Source organism: Oncorhynchus masou, chromosome 9, assembly GCF_036934945.1.
Source record: "Oncorhynchus masou masou isolate Uvic2021 chromosome 9, UVic_Omas_1.1, whole genome shotgun sequence".
Taxonomy (NCBI): domain Eukaryota; kingdom Metazoa; phylum Chordata; class Actinopteri; order Salmoniformes; family Salmonidae; genus Oncorhynchus; species Oncorhynchus masou.
The window spans coordinates 59391853-59405979 of NC_088220.1; the positions used below are offsets into that span (position 1 = coordinate 59391853).

General features: G+C 41.1%; 1 protein-coding gene across 5 annotated transcripts in view; it reads right to left on the reverse strand.

Moving 5' to 3' along the window:
* The window catches only part of LOC135546348 (neurobeachin-like), a 334302-nt gene that overhangs the window by 258041 nt on the left and 62134 nt on the right, over window positions 1-14127 (reverse strand). For all 5 annotated transcript variants that reach the window (XM_064974700.1, XM_064974698.1, XM_064974697.1 and 2 more), the window contains exons 3-6: window positions 13812-13912; window positions 13211-13306; window positions 8324-8445; window positions 1105-1231 (exon numbers count right to left, since the gene is read on the reverse strand). In XM_064974700.1, coding sequence (XP_064830772.1) covers window positions 1105-1231; window positions 8324-8445; window positions 13211-13306; window positions 13812-13912 — 446 coding nt within the window. The remainder of the gene's footprint in view (window positions 1-1104; window positions 1232-8323; window positions 8446-13210; window positions 13307-13811; window positions 13913-14127) is intronic.

Here is a 14127-nt window from a genome sequence, read left to right on the forward strand (position 1 = left end):
GCCTCATTCATAACATACTGACCAGATCAATACAATCCTATAGAGCAGCAACTCAACACACCATCACTCACATATGGGACCTGCACACTGCTACATAAGCACTCTACTGATCATTAGCTATGTGACCTGTAGGCTGGTATAAGCACACTGACCATTGCTCATTGATCACTAGCAGGGTAACAGATGAAACCTGGTCACCCTTATAGTTTCCACTTGCCCGACTGAACTGCAGGCTTTTGGTGGCACAAGGAGCTAAGAACGTTTGAGGAGGGCAGTCATGTCTGTTTGCAAGGCAGAGGTCCCTGGTTCTGGTATCGGTTTGAGATGGTACAATTAAGCAAGCACAGCGACGTCCGTCAAAGCAGGAGGCTGATTAAATATGGCTTGTCACCTAAAACCCTCACAAACCTTTACAGATGCACAATTGAGAGCATCCTGTCGGGCTGTATAACCGCCTGGTACGGCAACTGCACCACCCACAACCGCAGGGCTCTCAAGAGGGTGGTGCGGTCTGCACAACACATCACTGGGGACAAACTACCTGCCCTTCAGAACACCTATAGCATGTCTCGGAAGGTCAAAAAGATAATAAAGGACAACAACCACCCAAGCCACTGCCTGTTCACCCCGCTATCATCCAGATGTCGAGGTCAGTACAGGTGCATCAAAGCTGGCACCAAGAGACTGAAAAACAGCTTCTATCTCTTCCATCACTGACACAGAGAGGCTGCTGACTACATACAGATTTTAAATCATTGGCCACTAACAAATGGATCACTAGTCACTTTATTAATGCCACTTTAATAATGATGTTTGCATAACTTGCATTACTCATCTCATGTATATACTGTATTCTATAACATCTATTGCAAATTGCATATACCACTCGTTCATTGCACATTCATATATTTACATGTACATATTATTTTTTAATCCCTTTACTTAGATTTGTATGTATTAGGTAGTTGTTGTGGAATTGTTAGATTACTTGTTGATATTGCTACACTGTCGGAACTAGAAGCACTAGCATTTCGCTACACTCGCAATAACACCTGCTAACCATGTGTATGTGACCAATACAATTTGATTTAAAGAATCTCTTACCTTCCGAGGTTGAAAGTCATATTTGACACAGTGCTGGAAGCCTTTGCCTTTAGACTTCAGCGATGTCACGATCAGACAGTTGCCCACGAAATGTGCAGAGTAGCCGATTCCTTTACTGGTGCGAAAGCTGCAAAAGAAACGGTATCAAAATTATGAGGTGCGAACATTACATTTCTAATTTCAGATTGGTTCCCTAGACTTGATGTTTCACATTGTAGATACTCAGGAAAAATAATGCCTTTCTCTCACTGAAGGAATGATTATCATGCATCTAACAGGTTTATGTCAACCAAACACAATCCACAGCAGAAGGATAATGATAGTAACTATTGTGTCTGTTGCTGACTAATTAATTAGTACTTTCCCACTCTGGTCATTCCTCTCTTTACTTCGCCCTCTCTCTCCCACTCCCTCTCACATTCTCTCCCACTCCCTCTCACATTCTCTCCCACTCCCTCTCACATTCTCTCCCACTCCCTCTCACATTCTCTCCCACTCCCTCTCACATTCTCTCCCACTCCCCCTCACATTCTCTCCCGCTCCCCCTCACATTCTCTCCCACTCCCTCTCACATTCTCTCCCACTCCCTCTCACATTCTCTCCCACTCCCTCTCACATTCTCTCCCACTCCCCCTCACATTCTCTCCCACTCCCTCTCACATTCTCTCCCATTCCCTCTCTCATTGTTCCAGGCTGTTCCTCTCCACCACTCTCCTCTCCCTTTCATCTCATCCCTCCCCTCCTTATACCCCTCTCGAGTCCTCTACTCTCCTCTCCTCTCCTCTCCTCTGCTCCCCTCCCCTCCTCTCCTCTCCTCTCCTCTCCTCTCCTCTCCTCTCCTCTCCTCTCCTCTCCTCTCCTCTCTAGGGACTCCTCTCCCTATCTACTACTGGAGTAGTGGTTGATAATCTCTTCTCTTGAGGCTATTGATCTCTCTGTTAATTACCCACAATGCACCACCAGACGTGGGCTGTGGTGGCCAGACATTAGTCTACATTAATAGTCGTTACCATTGTTCCTCCCCCTTACACACACACACACACACACACACACACACACACACACACACACACACACACACACACACACACACACACACACACACACACACACACACACACACACACACACACACACACACACACACACACACACACACAAGCTTGTACCAGCCTCCACAGTTCAGACCTGTGCTGGTTTTAATCACCCTAATCACAACTCATTCCTCCTTTAAACTGCACTACATCATCAGGAGGAAGGGAGTCCTCAGACAGAGCTGCTTATAAACTTTAAACCTTGAAAAGTGGATGAAATTAAATACAACTTGTGGTCATAATCTGCTTACTGATTTAGAGGGAAGGTCAGAGGTCAAACACTAAAGTTACTGGGTCCCCACTGGGCAGACGTCAGTTCAACATCTAGTTTTGATTTACATTTGAGTGGTCAACTAACTGAATTCAACAATAACAAAAATCTTTGGATTTAGGTTAAAAGTTGGGTGGAAAAAATATGAAATTCTCTTACATTAATTACTTTTTGCAAACCCAATCAGTTTTCGTCATCACATTGAATTGTTTTGCTGAAATGATGTACAAATGATTGAACCAGTTTTTGCCCAGTGGGTCAGTGCTACAGGTGGGGAACTACTCACCAGTAGAGATATGGTTTATATGAACTACTCACCAGTAGAGATATGGTTTATATGTACTACTCACCAGTAGAGATATGGTTTATATGTTCTACTCACCAGTAGAGATATGGTTTATATGAACTACTCACCAGTAGAGATATGGTTTATATGAACTACTCACCAGTAGAGATATGGTTTATATGAACTACTCACCAGTAGAGATATGGTTTATATGAACTACTCACCAGTAGAGATATGGTTTATATGTACTACTCACCAGTAGAGATATGGTTTATATGTTCTACTCACCAGTAGAGATATGGTTTATATGAACTACTCACCAGTAGAGATATGGTTTATATGAACTACTCACCAGTAGAGATATGGTTTATATGAACTACTCACCAGTAGAGATATGGTTTATATGAACTACTCACCAGTAGAGATATGGTTTATATGAACTACTCACCAGTAGAGATATGGTTTATATGTTCTACTCACCAGTAGAGATATGGTTTATATGTGCTACTCACCAGTAGAGATATGGTTTATATGTGCTACTCACCAGTAGAGATATGGTTTATATGAACTACTCACCAGTAGAGATATGGTTTATATGTTCTACTCACCAGTAGAGATATGGTTTATATGTGCTACTCACCAGTAGAGATATGGTTTATATGTGCTACTCACCAGTAGAGATATGGTTTATATGAACTACTCACCAGTAGAGATATGGTTTATATGTTCTACTCACCAGTAGAGATATGGTTTATATGAACTACTCACCAGTAGAGATATGGTTTATATGTACTACTCACCAGTAGAGATATGGTTTATATGAACTACTCACCAGTAGAGATATGGTTTATATGAACTACTCACCAGTAGAGATATGGTTTATATGAACTACTCACCAGTAGAGATATGGTTTATATGAACTACTCACCAGTAGAGATATGGTTTATATGAACTACTCACCAGTAGAGATATGGTTTATATGTTCTACTCACCAGTAGAGATATGGTTTATATGTGCTACTCACCAGTAGAGATATGGTTTATATGTGCTACTCACCAGTAGAGATATGGTTTATATGAACTACTCACCAGTAGAGATATGGTTTATATGTTCTACTCACCAGTAGAGATATGGTTTATATGTGCTACTCACCAGTAGAGATATGGTTTATATGAACTACTCACCAGTAGAGATATGGTTTATATGTTCTACTCACCAGTAGAGATATGGTTTATATGAACTACTCACCAGTAGAGATATGGTTTATATGTACTACTCACCAGTAGAGATATGGTTTATATGTTCTACTCACCAGTAGAGATATGGTTTATATGTTCTACTCACCAGTAGAGATATGGTTTATATGTGCTACTCACCAGTAGAGATATGGTTTATATGTGCTACTCACCAGTAGAGATATGGTTTATATGAACTACTCACCAGTAGAGATATGGTTTATATGTTCTACTCACCAGTAGAGATATGGTTTATATGAACTACTCACCAGTAGAGATATGGTTTATATGTACTACTCACCAGTAGAGATATGGTTTATATGTTCTACTCACCAGTAGAGATATGGTTTATATGTACTACTCACCAGTAGAGATATGGTTTATATGTTCTACTCACCAGTAGAGATATGGTTTATATGTACTACTCACCAGTAGAGATATGGTTTATATGTACTACTCACCAGTAGAGATATGGTTTATATGAACTACTCACCAGTAGAGATATGGTTTATATGTTCTACTCACCAGTAGAGATATGGTTTATATGTACTACTCACCAGTAGAGATATGGTTTATATGTTCTACTCACCAGTAGAGATATGGTTTATATGAACTACTCACCAGTAGAGATATGGTTTATATGAACTACTCACCAGTAGAGATATGGTTTATATGAACTACTCACCAGTAGAGATATGGTTTATATGTTCTACTCACCAGTAGAGATATGGTTTATATGAACTACTCACCAGTAGAGATATGGTTTATATGAACTACTCACCAGTAGAGATATGGTTTATATGTTCTACTCACCAGTAGAGATATGGTTTATATGAACTACTCACCAGTAGAGATATGGTTTATATGAACTACTCACCAGTAGAGATATGGTTTATATGTTTTACTCACCAGTAGATATATGGTTTATATGAACTACTCACCAGTAGAGATATGGTTTATATGTTCTACTCACCAGTAGAGATATGGTTTATATGTTCTACTCACCAGTAGAGATATGGTTTATATGTTCTACTCACCAGTAGATATATGGTTTATATGAACTACTCACCAGTAGAGATATGGTTTATATGTACTACTCACCAGTAGAGATATGGTTTATATGAACTACTCACCAGTAGAGATATGGTTTATATGTTCTACTCACCAGTAGAGATATGGTTTATATGTACTACTCACCAGTAGAGATATGGTTTATATGTTCTACTCACCAGTAGAGATATGGTTTATATGAACTACTCACCAGTAGAGATATGGTTTATATGAACTACTCACCAGTAGAGATATGGTTTATATGAACTACTCACCAGTAGAGATATGGTTTATATGTTCTACTCACCAGTAGAGATATGGTTTATATGAACTACTCACCAGTAGAGATATGGTTTATATGAACTACTCACCAGTAGAGATATGGTTTATATGTTCTACTCACCAGTAGAGATATGGTTTATATGAACTACTCACCAGTAGAGATATGGTTTATATGAACTACTCACCAGTAGAGATATGGTTTATATGTTCTACTCACCAGTAGAGATATGGTTTATATGAACTACTCACCAGTAGAGATATGGTTTATATGTTCTACTCACCAGTAGAGATATGGTTTATATGTTCTACTCACCAGTAGAGATATGGTTTATATGAACTACTCACCAGTAGAGATATGGTTTATATGAACTACTCACCAGTAGAGATATGGTTTATATGTTCTACTCACCAGTAGAGATATGGTTTATATGTTCTACTCACCAGTAGAGATATGGTTTATATGTTCTACTCACCAGTAGATATATGGTTTATATGAACTACTCACCAGTAGAGATATGGTTTTTATGTTCTACTCACCAGTAGAGATATGGTTTATATGTTCTACTCACCAGTAGAGATATGGTTTATATGTTCTACTAACCAGTAGATATATGGTTTATATGAACTACTCACCAGTAGAGATATGGTTTATATGTTCTACTCACCAGTAGAGATATGGTTTATATGTTCTACTCACCAGTAGAGATATGGTTTATATGTTCTACTCACCAGTAGATATATGGTTTATATGAACTACTCACCAGTAGAGATATGGTTTATATGTTCTACTCACCAGTAGAGATATGGTTTATATGAACTACTCACCAGTAGAGATATGGTTTATATGAACTACTCACCAGTAGAGATATGGTTTATATGTTCTACTCACCAGTAGAGATATGGTTTATATGTTCTACTCACCAGTAGATATATGGTTTATATGAACTACTCACCAGTAGAGATATGGTTTTTATGTTCTACTCACCAGTAGAGATATGGTTTATATGTTCTACTCACCAGTAGAGATATGGTTTATATGTTCTACTTACCAGTAGATATATGGTTTATATGAACTACTCACCAGTAGAGATATGGTTTATATGTTCTACTCACCAGTAGAGATATGGTTTATATGTTCTACTCACCAGTAGAGATATGGTTTATATGTTCTACTCACCAGTAGATATATGGTTTATATGAACTACTCACCAGTAGAGATATGGTTTATATGTTCTACTTACCAGTAGATATATGGTTTATATGAACTACTCACCAGTAGAGATATGGTTTATATGTTCTACTCACCAGTAGAGATATGGTTTATATGTTCTACTCACCAGTAGAGATATGGTTTATATGTTCTACTCACCAGTAGAGATATGGTTTATATGTACTATTCACCAGTAGAGATATGGTTTATATGTTCTACTCACCAGTAGAGATATGGTTTATATGAACTACTCACCAGTAGAGATATGGTTTATATGAACTACTCACCAGTAGAGATATGGTTTATATGAACTACTCACCAGTAGAGATATGGTTTATATGTTCTACTCACCAGTAGAGATATGGTTTATATGAACTACTCACCAGTAGAGATATGGTTTATATGAACTACTCACCAGTAGAGATATGGTTTATATGTTCTACTCACCAGTAGAGATATGGTTTATATGAACTACTCACCAGTAGAGATATGGTTTATATGAACTACTCACCAGTAGAGATATGGTTTATATGTTCTACTCACCAGTAGAGATATGGTTTATATGAACTACTCACCAGTAGAGATATGGTTTATATGTTCTACTCACCAGTAGAGATATGGTTTATATGTTCTACTCACCAGTAGAGATATGGTTTATATGAACTACTCACCAGTAGAGATATGGTTTATATGAACTACTCACCAGTAGAGATATGGTTTATATGTTCTACTCACCAGTAGAGATATGGTTTATATGTTCTACTCACCAGTAGAGATATGGTTTATATGTTCTACTCACCAGTAGATATATGGTTTATATGAACTACTCACCAGTAGAGATATGGTTTTTATGTTCTACTCACCAGTAGAGATATGGTTTATATGTTCTACTCACCAGTAGAGATATGGTTTATATGTTCTACTTACCAGTAGATATATGGTTTATATGAACTACTCACCAGTAGAGATATGGTTTATATGTTCTACTCACCAGTAGAGATATGGTTTATATGTTCTACTCACCAGTAGAGATATGGTTTATATGTTCTACTCACCAGTAGATATATGGTTTATATGAACTACTCACCAGTAGAGATATGGTTTATATGTTCTACTCACCAGTAGAGATATGGTTTATATGTTCTACTCACCAGTAGAGATATGGTTTATATGTTCTACTTACCAGTAGATATATGGTTTATATGAACTACTCACCAGTAGAGATATGGTTTATATGTTCTACTTACCAGTAGATATATAGTTTATATGAACTACTCACCAGTAGAGATATGGTTTATATGTTCTACTCACCAGTAGAGATATGGTTTATATGTACTACTCACCAGTAGAGATATGGTTTATATGTTCTACTCACCAGTAGAGATATGGTTTATATGTTCTACTCACCAGTAGAGATATGGTTTATATGTTCTACTCACCAGTAGAGATATGGTTTATATGTTCTACTCACCAGTAGAGATATGGTTTATATGTTCTACTCACCAGTAGAGATATGGTTTATATGTTCTACTCACCAGTAGAGATATGGTTTATATGTTCTACTCACCAGTAGAGATATGGTTTATATGTTCTACTTACCAGTAGATATATGGTTTACATGTGCTACTCACCAGTAGAGATATGGTTTATATGTTCTACTCACCAGTAGAGATATGGTTTATATGTTCTACTCACCAGTAGAGATATGGTTTATATGTACTACTCACCAGTAGAGACATGGTTTATATGAACTACTCACCAGTAGAGATATGGTTTATATGTTCTACTCACCAGTAGAGATATGGTTTGTCTTTGTCTACATTGATGTTGTTTAGAGGGTCCATTCTGAACCAGGTGTTGAGAGTGAAGCCATTCTGGTAAGGCCACTTAGCAATGGGAGGCAGCGCTATGGCCTGTAGAAAGAAAGAAAGAAAGAGAGAGAGAAAGAGAGAGAGAGAGAGACTTTTCATAGACTCCAGAGGAAGCGCTGTCTCTAAAACAAATAAAGTAACAAACATACTGTTGTCATGTGATTGTTCTTTAGATGGTGGATGGATGACTATGAAGACAAACATTGGATAGAGACGAATTACTCTTTTGCAGATTTAGGAGCCGTTCCCCTGCTTAGACATTGCATGCATCAACCAATGGTTGTATACCAAGTCATTGACAGTGCAGTCAGGCACCAGACTGCTTTACCATATTTTTTATTTCACCTTTATTTAACCAGGTAGGCCAGTTGAGAACAAGTTCTCATTTACAACTGCGACCTGGCCAAGATAAAGCAAAGCAGTTCGACAAATACAACAACAGAGTTACACATGGAATAAACAAACATACAGTCAATAATACAGTAGAACAAGTCTATAGTCTATATACAGTGTGGCAAATGAGGTAGGATAAGGGAGGTAAAGGCAATAAATAGACCGTGGTGGTGAAGTAATTATAATATAGCAATTAAACACTGGAATGGTAGGTGTGCAGAAGATGAATGTGCAAGTATAGATACTGGGGTGCAAAGGAGCAAGATAAATAAATGAAGGATGAGGACGAGGTAGTTGGATGGGCTCTTTACAGATGGGCTATGTACAAGTGCAATGATTTGTGAGCTGCTCTGACAGCTGGTGCTTAAAGCTAGTGAGGGAGATATAAGTCTCCAGCTTCAGTGAATTTTGCAGTTAGTTCCAGTCATTGGCAGCAGAGAACTGGAAGGAAAGGCGACCAAAGGAAGAATTGGCTTTGGGGGTGACCAGTGAGATATACCTGCTGAAGCACGTGCTATGGGTGGGTGCTGCTATGGTGACCAGTGAGCTGAGATAAGGTGGGGCTTTACCTAGCAGAGACTTGTAGATGACCTGGAGCCAGTGGGTTTGGTGACGAGTATGAAGCAAGGAGCAGCCAACGAGAGCATATAGCTCGCAGCGGTGGGCAGTATATGGGGCTTTGCTGACAAAACGGATGGCACTGTGATAGACTGCATCCAATTTGTTGAGTAGAGTGCTGGAGTCTATTTTGTAAATGACATAGCCGTTGTGTTGTGAAATAGGAAGCCGATTCTAGATTTAATTTTGTATTGGAGATGCTTAATGTGAGTCTGGAAGGAGAGTTTACAGTCTAACCAGACACCTAGGAATTTGGAGTTGTCCACATATTCTAAGTCAGAACCGTCCAGAGTCATGATGCTGGACGGGCGGGCAGGTGTGGGCAGCAATCGGTTGAAGAGCATGCATTTAGTTTTACTTGCATCTAAGAGCAGTTGGAGGCCACAGAAGGAGAGTTGTATGGTATTGAAGCTTGTCTGGAGGTTAGTTAACACAGTGTCCAAAGAAGGGCCAGAATGGTGTCGTCTGCGTTGAGGTGGATCAGAGAATCAGCAACAGCAAGCGCGACATCATTGATGCCTACAGAGAAGAGTCGACCCGAGAATTGAACCCTGTGGCACCCCCATAGAGACTGCCAGAGGTCCGGACAACAGGCCCTCCGATTTGACACACTGATCTCTAACAGAGAAGTAGTTGAACCAGGCGAGGCAATCATTTAAGAAACCAAGGCTGTTGAGTCTACCGATACGAATGTGGTGATTGACAGAGTCGAAAGCCTTGGCCAGGTCGATGAATTGGGAATCTCAGATGATACGAAAGAGAGGTTGAACAGGATAGCAATAGGGGTTGCAACAATTTCGACAGATAATTTTAGAAAGAGAGGGTCCAGATTGTCTAGCCCGGCTGATTTGTAGGTGTCCAGATGTTGCAGCTCTTTCAGAACATCAGCTATCTGGATTTGGGTGAAGGAGAAATTGGGACATGCTTATTTAAGATGGCGAGGAAGGCATTTTTAAAGAATAAACTGGTATCGTCTACTGACGGGATGAGGTAAATATCTTTCCAGGATACCCTTGGCCACGTCGATCAGAAAGTCCTGCTCGCTGAAGTGATTTAGGGAGCGTTTGACAGTGATGAGGGTTGGTCGTTTGACCGCAGAACCATTGCGGATGCAGGCAATGAGGCAGTGATTGCTGAGATCTTGGCTGAAAACAGCAGAGGTGTATTTGGAGGGCAAGTTGGTTAGGATGATATCTTTGTGGGTGCCCGTGTTTACGGATTTGGGGTTGTACCTGGTGGGTTCATTGATAATTTGTGTGAGATTGAGGGCATCAAGTTTAGAATGTAGGATGGTCGGGGTGTTAAACATGTCCCAGTTTAGGTCACCTAGCAGCACGAGCTCTGAAGATAGATGGGGGGCAATCAATTCACATATGGTGTCCAGGGCACTGCTGGGGGCAGAGTTTGTACTTTAGCAAGCGGCAACGGTGAGAGACTTGTTTCTGGAAAGGTGGATTTTTAAAAGTAGAAGCTCAAATAGTTTGGGTACAGACCTGGATAGTAAGACAGAACTCTGCAGGCTATCTCTGCAATAGATTGCAACACTGCCCCCTTTGGCAGTTCTATCTTGTCGGAAAATGTTATAGTTAGGGATGGACATTTCAGGGTTTTTGGTAGTCTTCCTGAGCCAGGATTCAGACACGGCTAGGACATCCGGGTTGGCAGAGTGTGCTAAAGCAGTGAATAAAACAAACTTAGGGAGGAGGCTTCTAATGTTGACATGCATGAAACCAAGGCATTTATGGTTGCAGAAGTCAACAAATGAGAGCACCTGGGGAGTAGGAATGGAGATAGGCACTGCAGGGCCTGGATTAACCTCTACATCACCAGAGGAACAGAGGAGGAGTAGAATAAGGGTACGGCTAAAGGCTATCAGAAATGGTCGTCTAGTACGTTCGGAACAGAGAGTAAAAGGAGCAGGTTTCTGGGCGCGATAGAATAGATTCAAGGCGTAATGTACAGACAAAGGTATGGTAGGATGTGAGTACAATGGAGGTAAACCTAGGCATTGAGTAATGATAAGAGAGATATTGTCTCTGGGGATGTTTAAACCAGGTGACTGCATATGTGGGAGGGGGAACAAAATGATTGGTTAAGGCATATTGAGCAGAGCTACAGTGAAATAAGACAATAATCACTAACCAGGACAGAAATGGACAAGGCATATTGATATTTGGGAGAGGCATGCGTAGCCGAGTGATCATAGGGGTCCAGTGAGTGGTTGGGCTGGCTGGAGACACGGCGATTCAGACAGCTAGCAGGCCGGGGCTAGCAAGCTAGCAGAAGGGCCTTAGAGGGACATGGAGACTGAGAAAAGTCTGTTTTAGCTTCCAAGTGCGGTGACGTTGATAGACCAGTCGTGATGGATTAGTAGGGTTCTGAGTAGCAGAGGGGTCCAAGTACAATTGGCAAAATAGGTATGGTGGCCCAAGAAATTGGCCGATGGATCTATTCAGCTCACAGTCCAATATGCTCTAGCTTAGTGGGCCCCACTAGCAGTCTAGCAGATGGGCATTCAGGGGACGTCGCGACGGAGGGGCGGAGGGGCCTGTAGGGAAAAACCCTCAGGCAGATTACGTTGGTAGTCCTGTCGTGATGGATATAATCATGGCTTCGTTGAGTGAAAGGGGCCCAGGCCAATTGGCAAAATAGGTATAGTGGCGCGAGAAATTGGCCGATGGGCGTATTAGCTAACAGTCCGTTATGCTCTAGACAGCTAGCGGGCCGCGGCTAGCAGGGTAACAGATGGGCATTCAGGGGATGTCGCAAGATAGGGGCCAGTTGAGTACCTCCTCACACAGATTACGTCGGTAGTCCAGTCGTGAAGGATCGGCGGGGCACGGAAGTAAAAGGGGTCCAGGTATTGTAGCACAGGAGTGGCTGATGGTCTCTTCAGCTAGCCGGGAGATGGGCCTAGCATGGGCTAGCTCCAGGTTAATTGGTGCTTTCTTCAGGATGTTAGCCAGGAGTAGTTACTTGGATTGCAGCTAGTAAGCTGCAATGATCCAGGTGAAAAGGTTCAGAGCTTGCGGTAGGAATCCGGGGATATGGAGAGACAATAGGTCCGGTATGCTCTGGTTTGAATCACGTTGTACAAACTGGCAAGAGATATCCGAGCTAAAGGTTAGCTGATGACCGCTAGCAGTGGTTAGTTGACTACTAGCTAGTAGCTAGTGAGCTGGCTAGCTTCTGTTGGGGGATTCCGGTTCCGAGGTAAATAAAAATACTTTATAGAAAACAGATCCACACCACATTGGGTGAGGCGGGTTGAAGGAGAGTATTTTGAAGTTGAGGTTTCGAGAAATATAAAAAATATATGCAAAGAAAAATATATTAAAAGATATATACATGGGACATGTCAAGACGAAGGACAAAGACTTCTGACTGCTACGCCATCTTGGATTAATGTGTTATGTGCTGATGTGGTTAGTTGATAAGTAAAATACCTATCCAGGTGTTGTAAGATCTGTCATGCATCAGCAACCCCTGGGCAGAGGAACGTGCCCTTTATAATGAACTGACCACATCTACAGCCATGCATCAACTCAACTGCTTCCTGTTCACTTACAATTAATGAACATCTGACCAATCAGAACAGAAAAAGGTAGGTGCTAGGTAGATAATCAATTCCAATTCCAAACAGCTGATTCCTCGTATTATAGAACAGTGACAGATACGTACAGTTGATGTATAACTTTATTCAGCTAATCATACAAGCAAAAACATAATTTTTTTTCAGTGTATAATAAGAGGGAATGTCCACATCACCAGGCTAGCCCAGCGTGTAAAGTCTTACTGCAGCACTGCGTCCGGGGAAGTTGAAGAAAGTGTCTGGACCGTGTCTCTGAGGCATCTGGTTCAGAACAGACAGCAGCTTCACTGCATGCCTCGGCTGAAGAGGAGAGATGGTGGTAGGAGAGAGGAGAAGAGATGGAGGGAGGAGAGAGAGAAGAGATGGAGGGAGGAGAGAGGAGAAGAGATGGAGGGAGGGAGGAGAGAGAGAAGAGATGGCGAGACGAGAGAGAAAAGAGATGGAGGGAGGAGAGAGAGAAGAGATGGAGGGAGGAGAGAGAGAAGAGATGGCGGGAGGAGAGAGAGAAGAGATGGCGAGATGAGAGAGAGAAGCGAAAGAGGGAGGAGAAAGGGAAGAGGAAAGATGGAGGGAGAAGAGAGCAAAGAGATGGAGGGAAGAGACAGAGAGGAGACATGAAGGGACATAAAGGGAAGAGAGAAGAGACAAGGGAAGAGATGAGAGAAAGAAGTGATGTATGGATGAGATAATATTGTATATGAGCCATGTTCATCACATACTGTACAATAGATGATTATAACACCAACTTATAACCTCTCCTTCCCCTCCCATTACCTACCCAGAGTCCACTACTCCTACAACTTACCCAGAGTCCTCGGTCTCCCCTCAGCATACTGAACAGCAGTTTGAGCTCCTTCACTGTGATGCTGTAGCTGGCTAGCACTCCTAACATATCCACCAGCAGGTCTACAGACACACACACACACACACACACACACACACACACACACACACACACACACACACACACACACACACACACACACACACACACACACACACACGTGTTGAGTTGGTACTTCAATTTCCTCACTGGCCGATAGGGGTTAATTATTTACTGTAAAAAATCCACAATAGAAACATGCCCTCATATTTCACAATAGAATTAAAAAGAGTTGAAA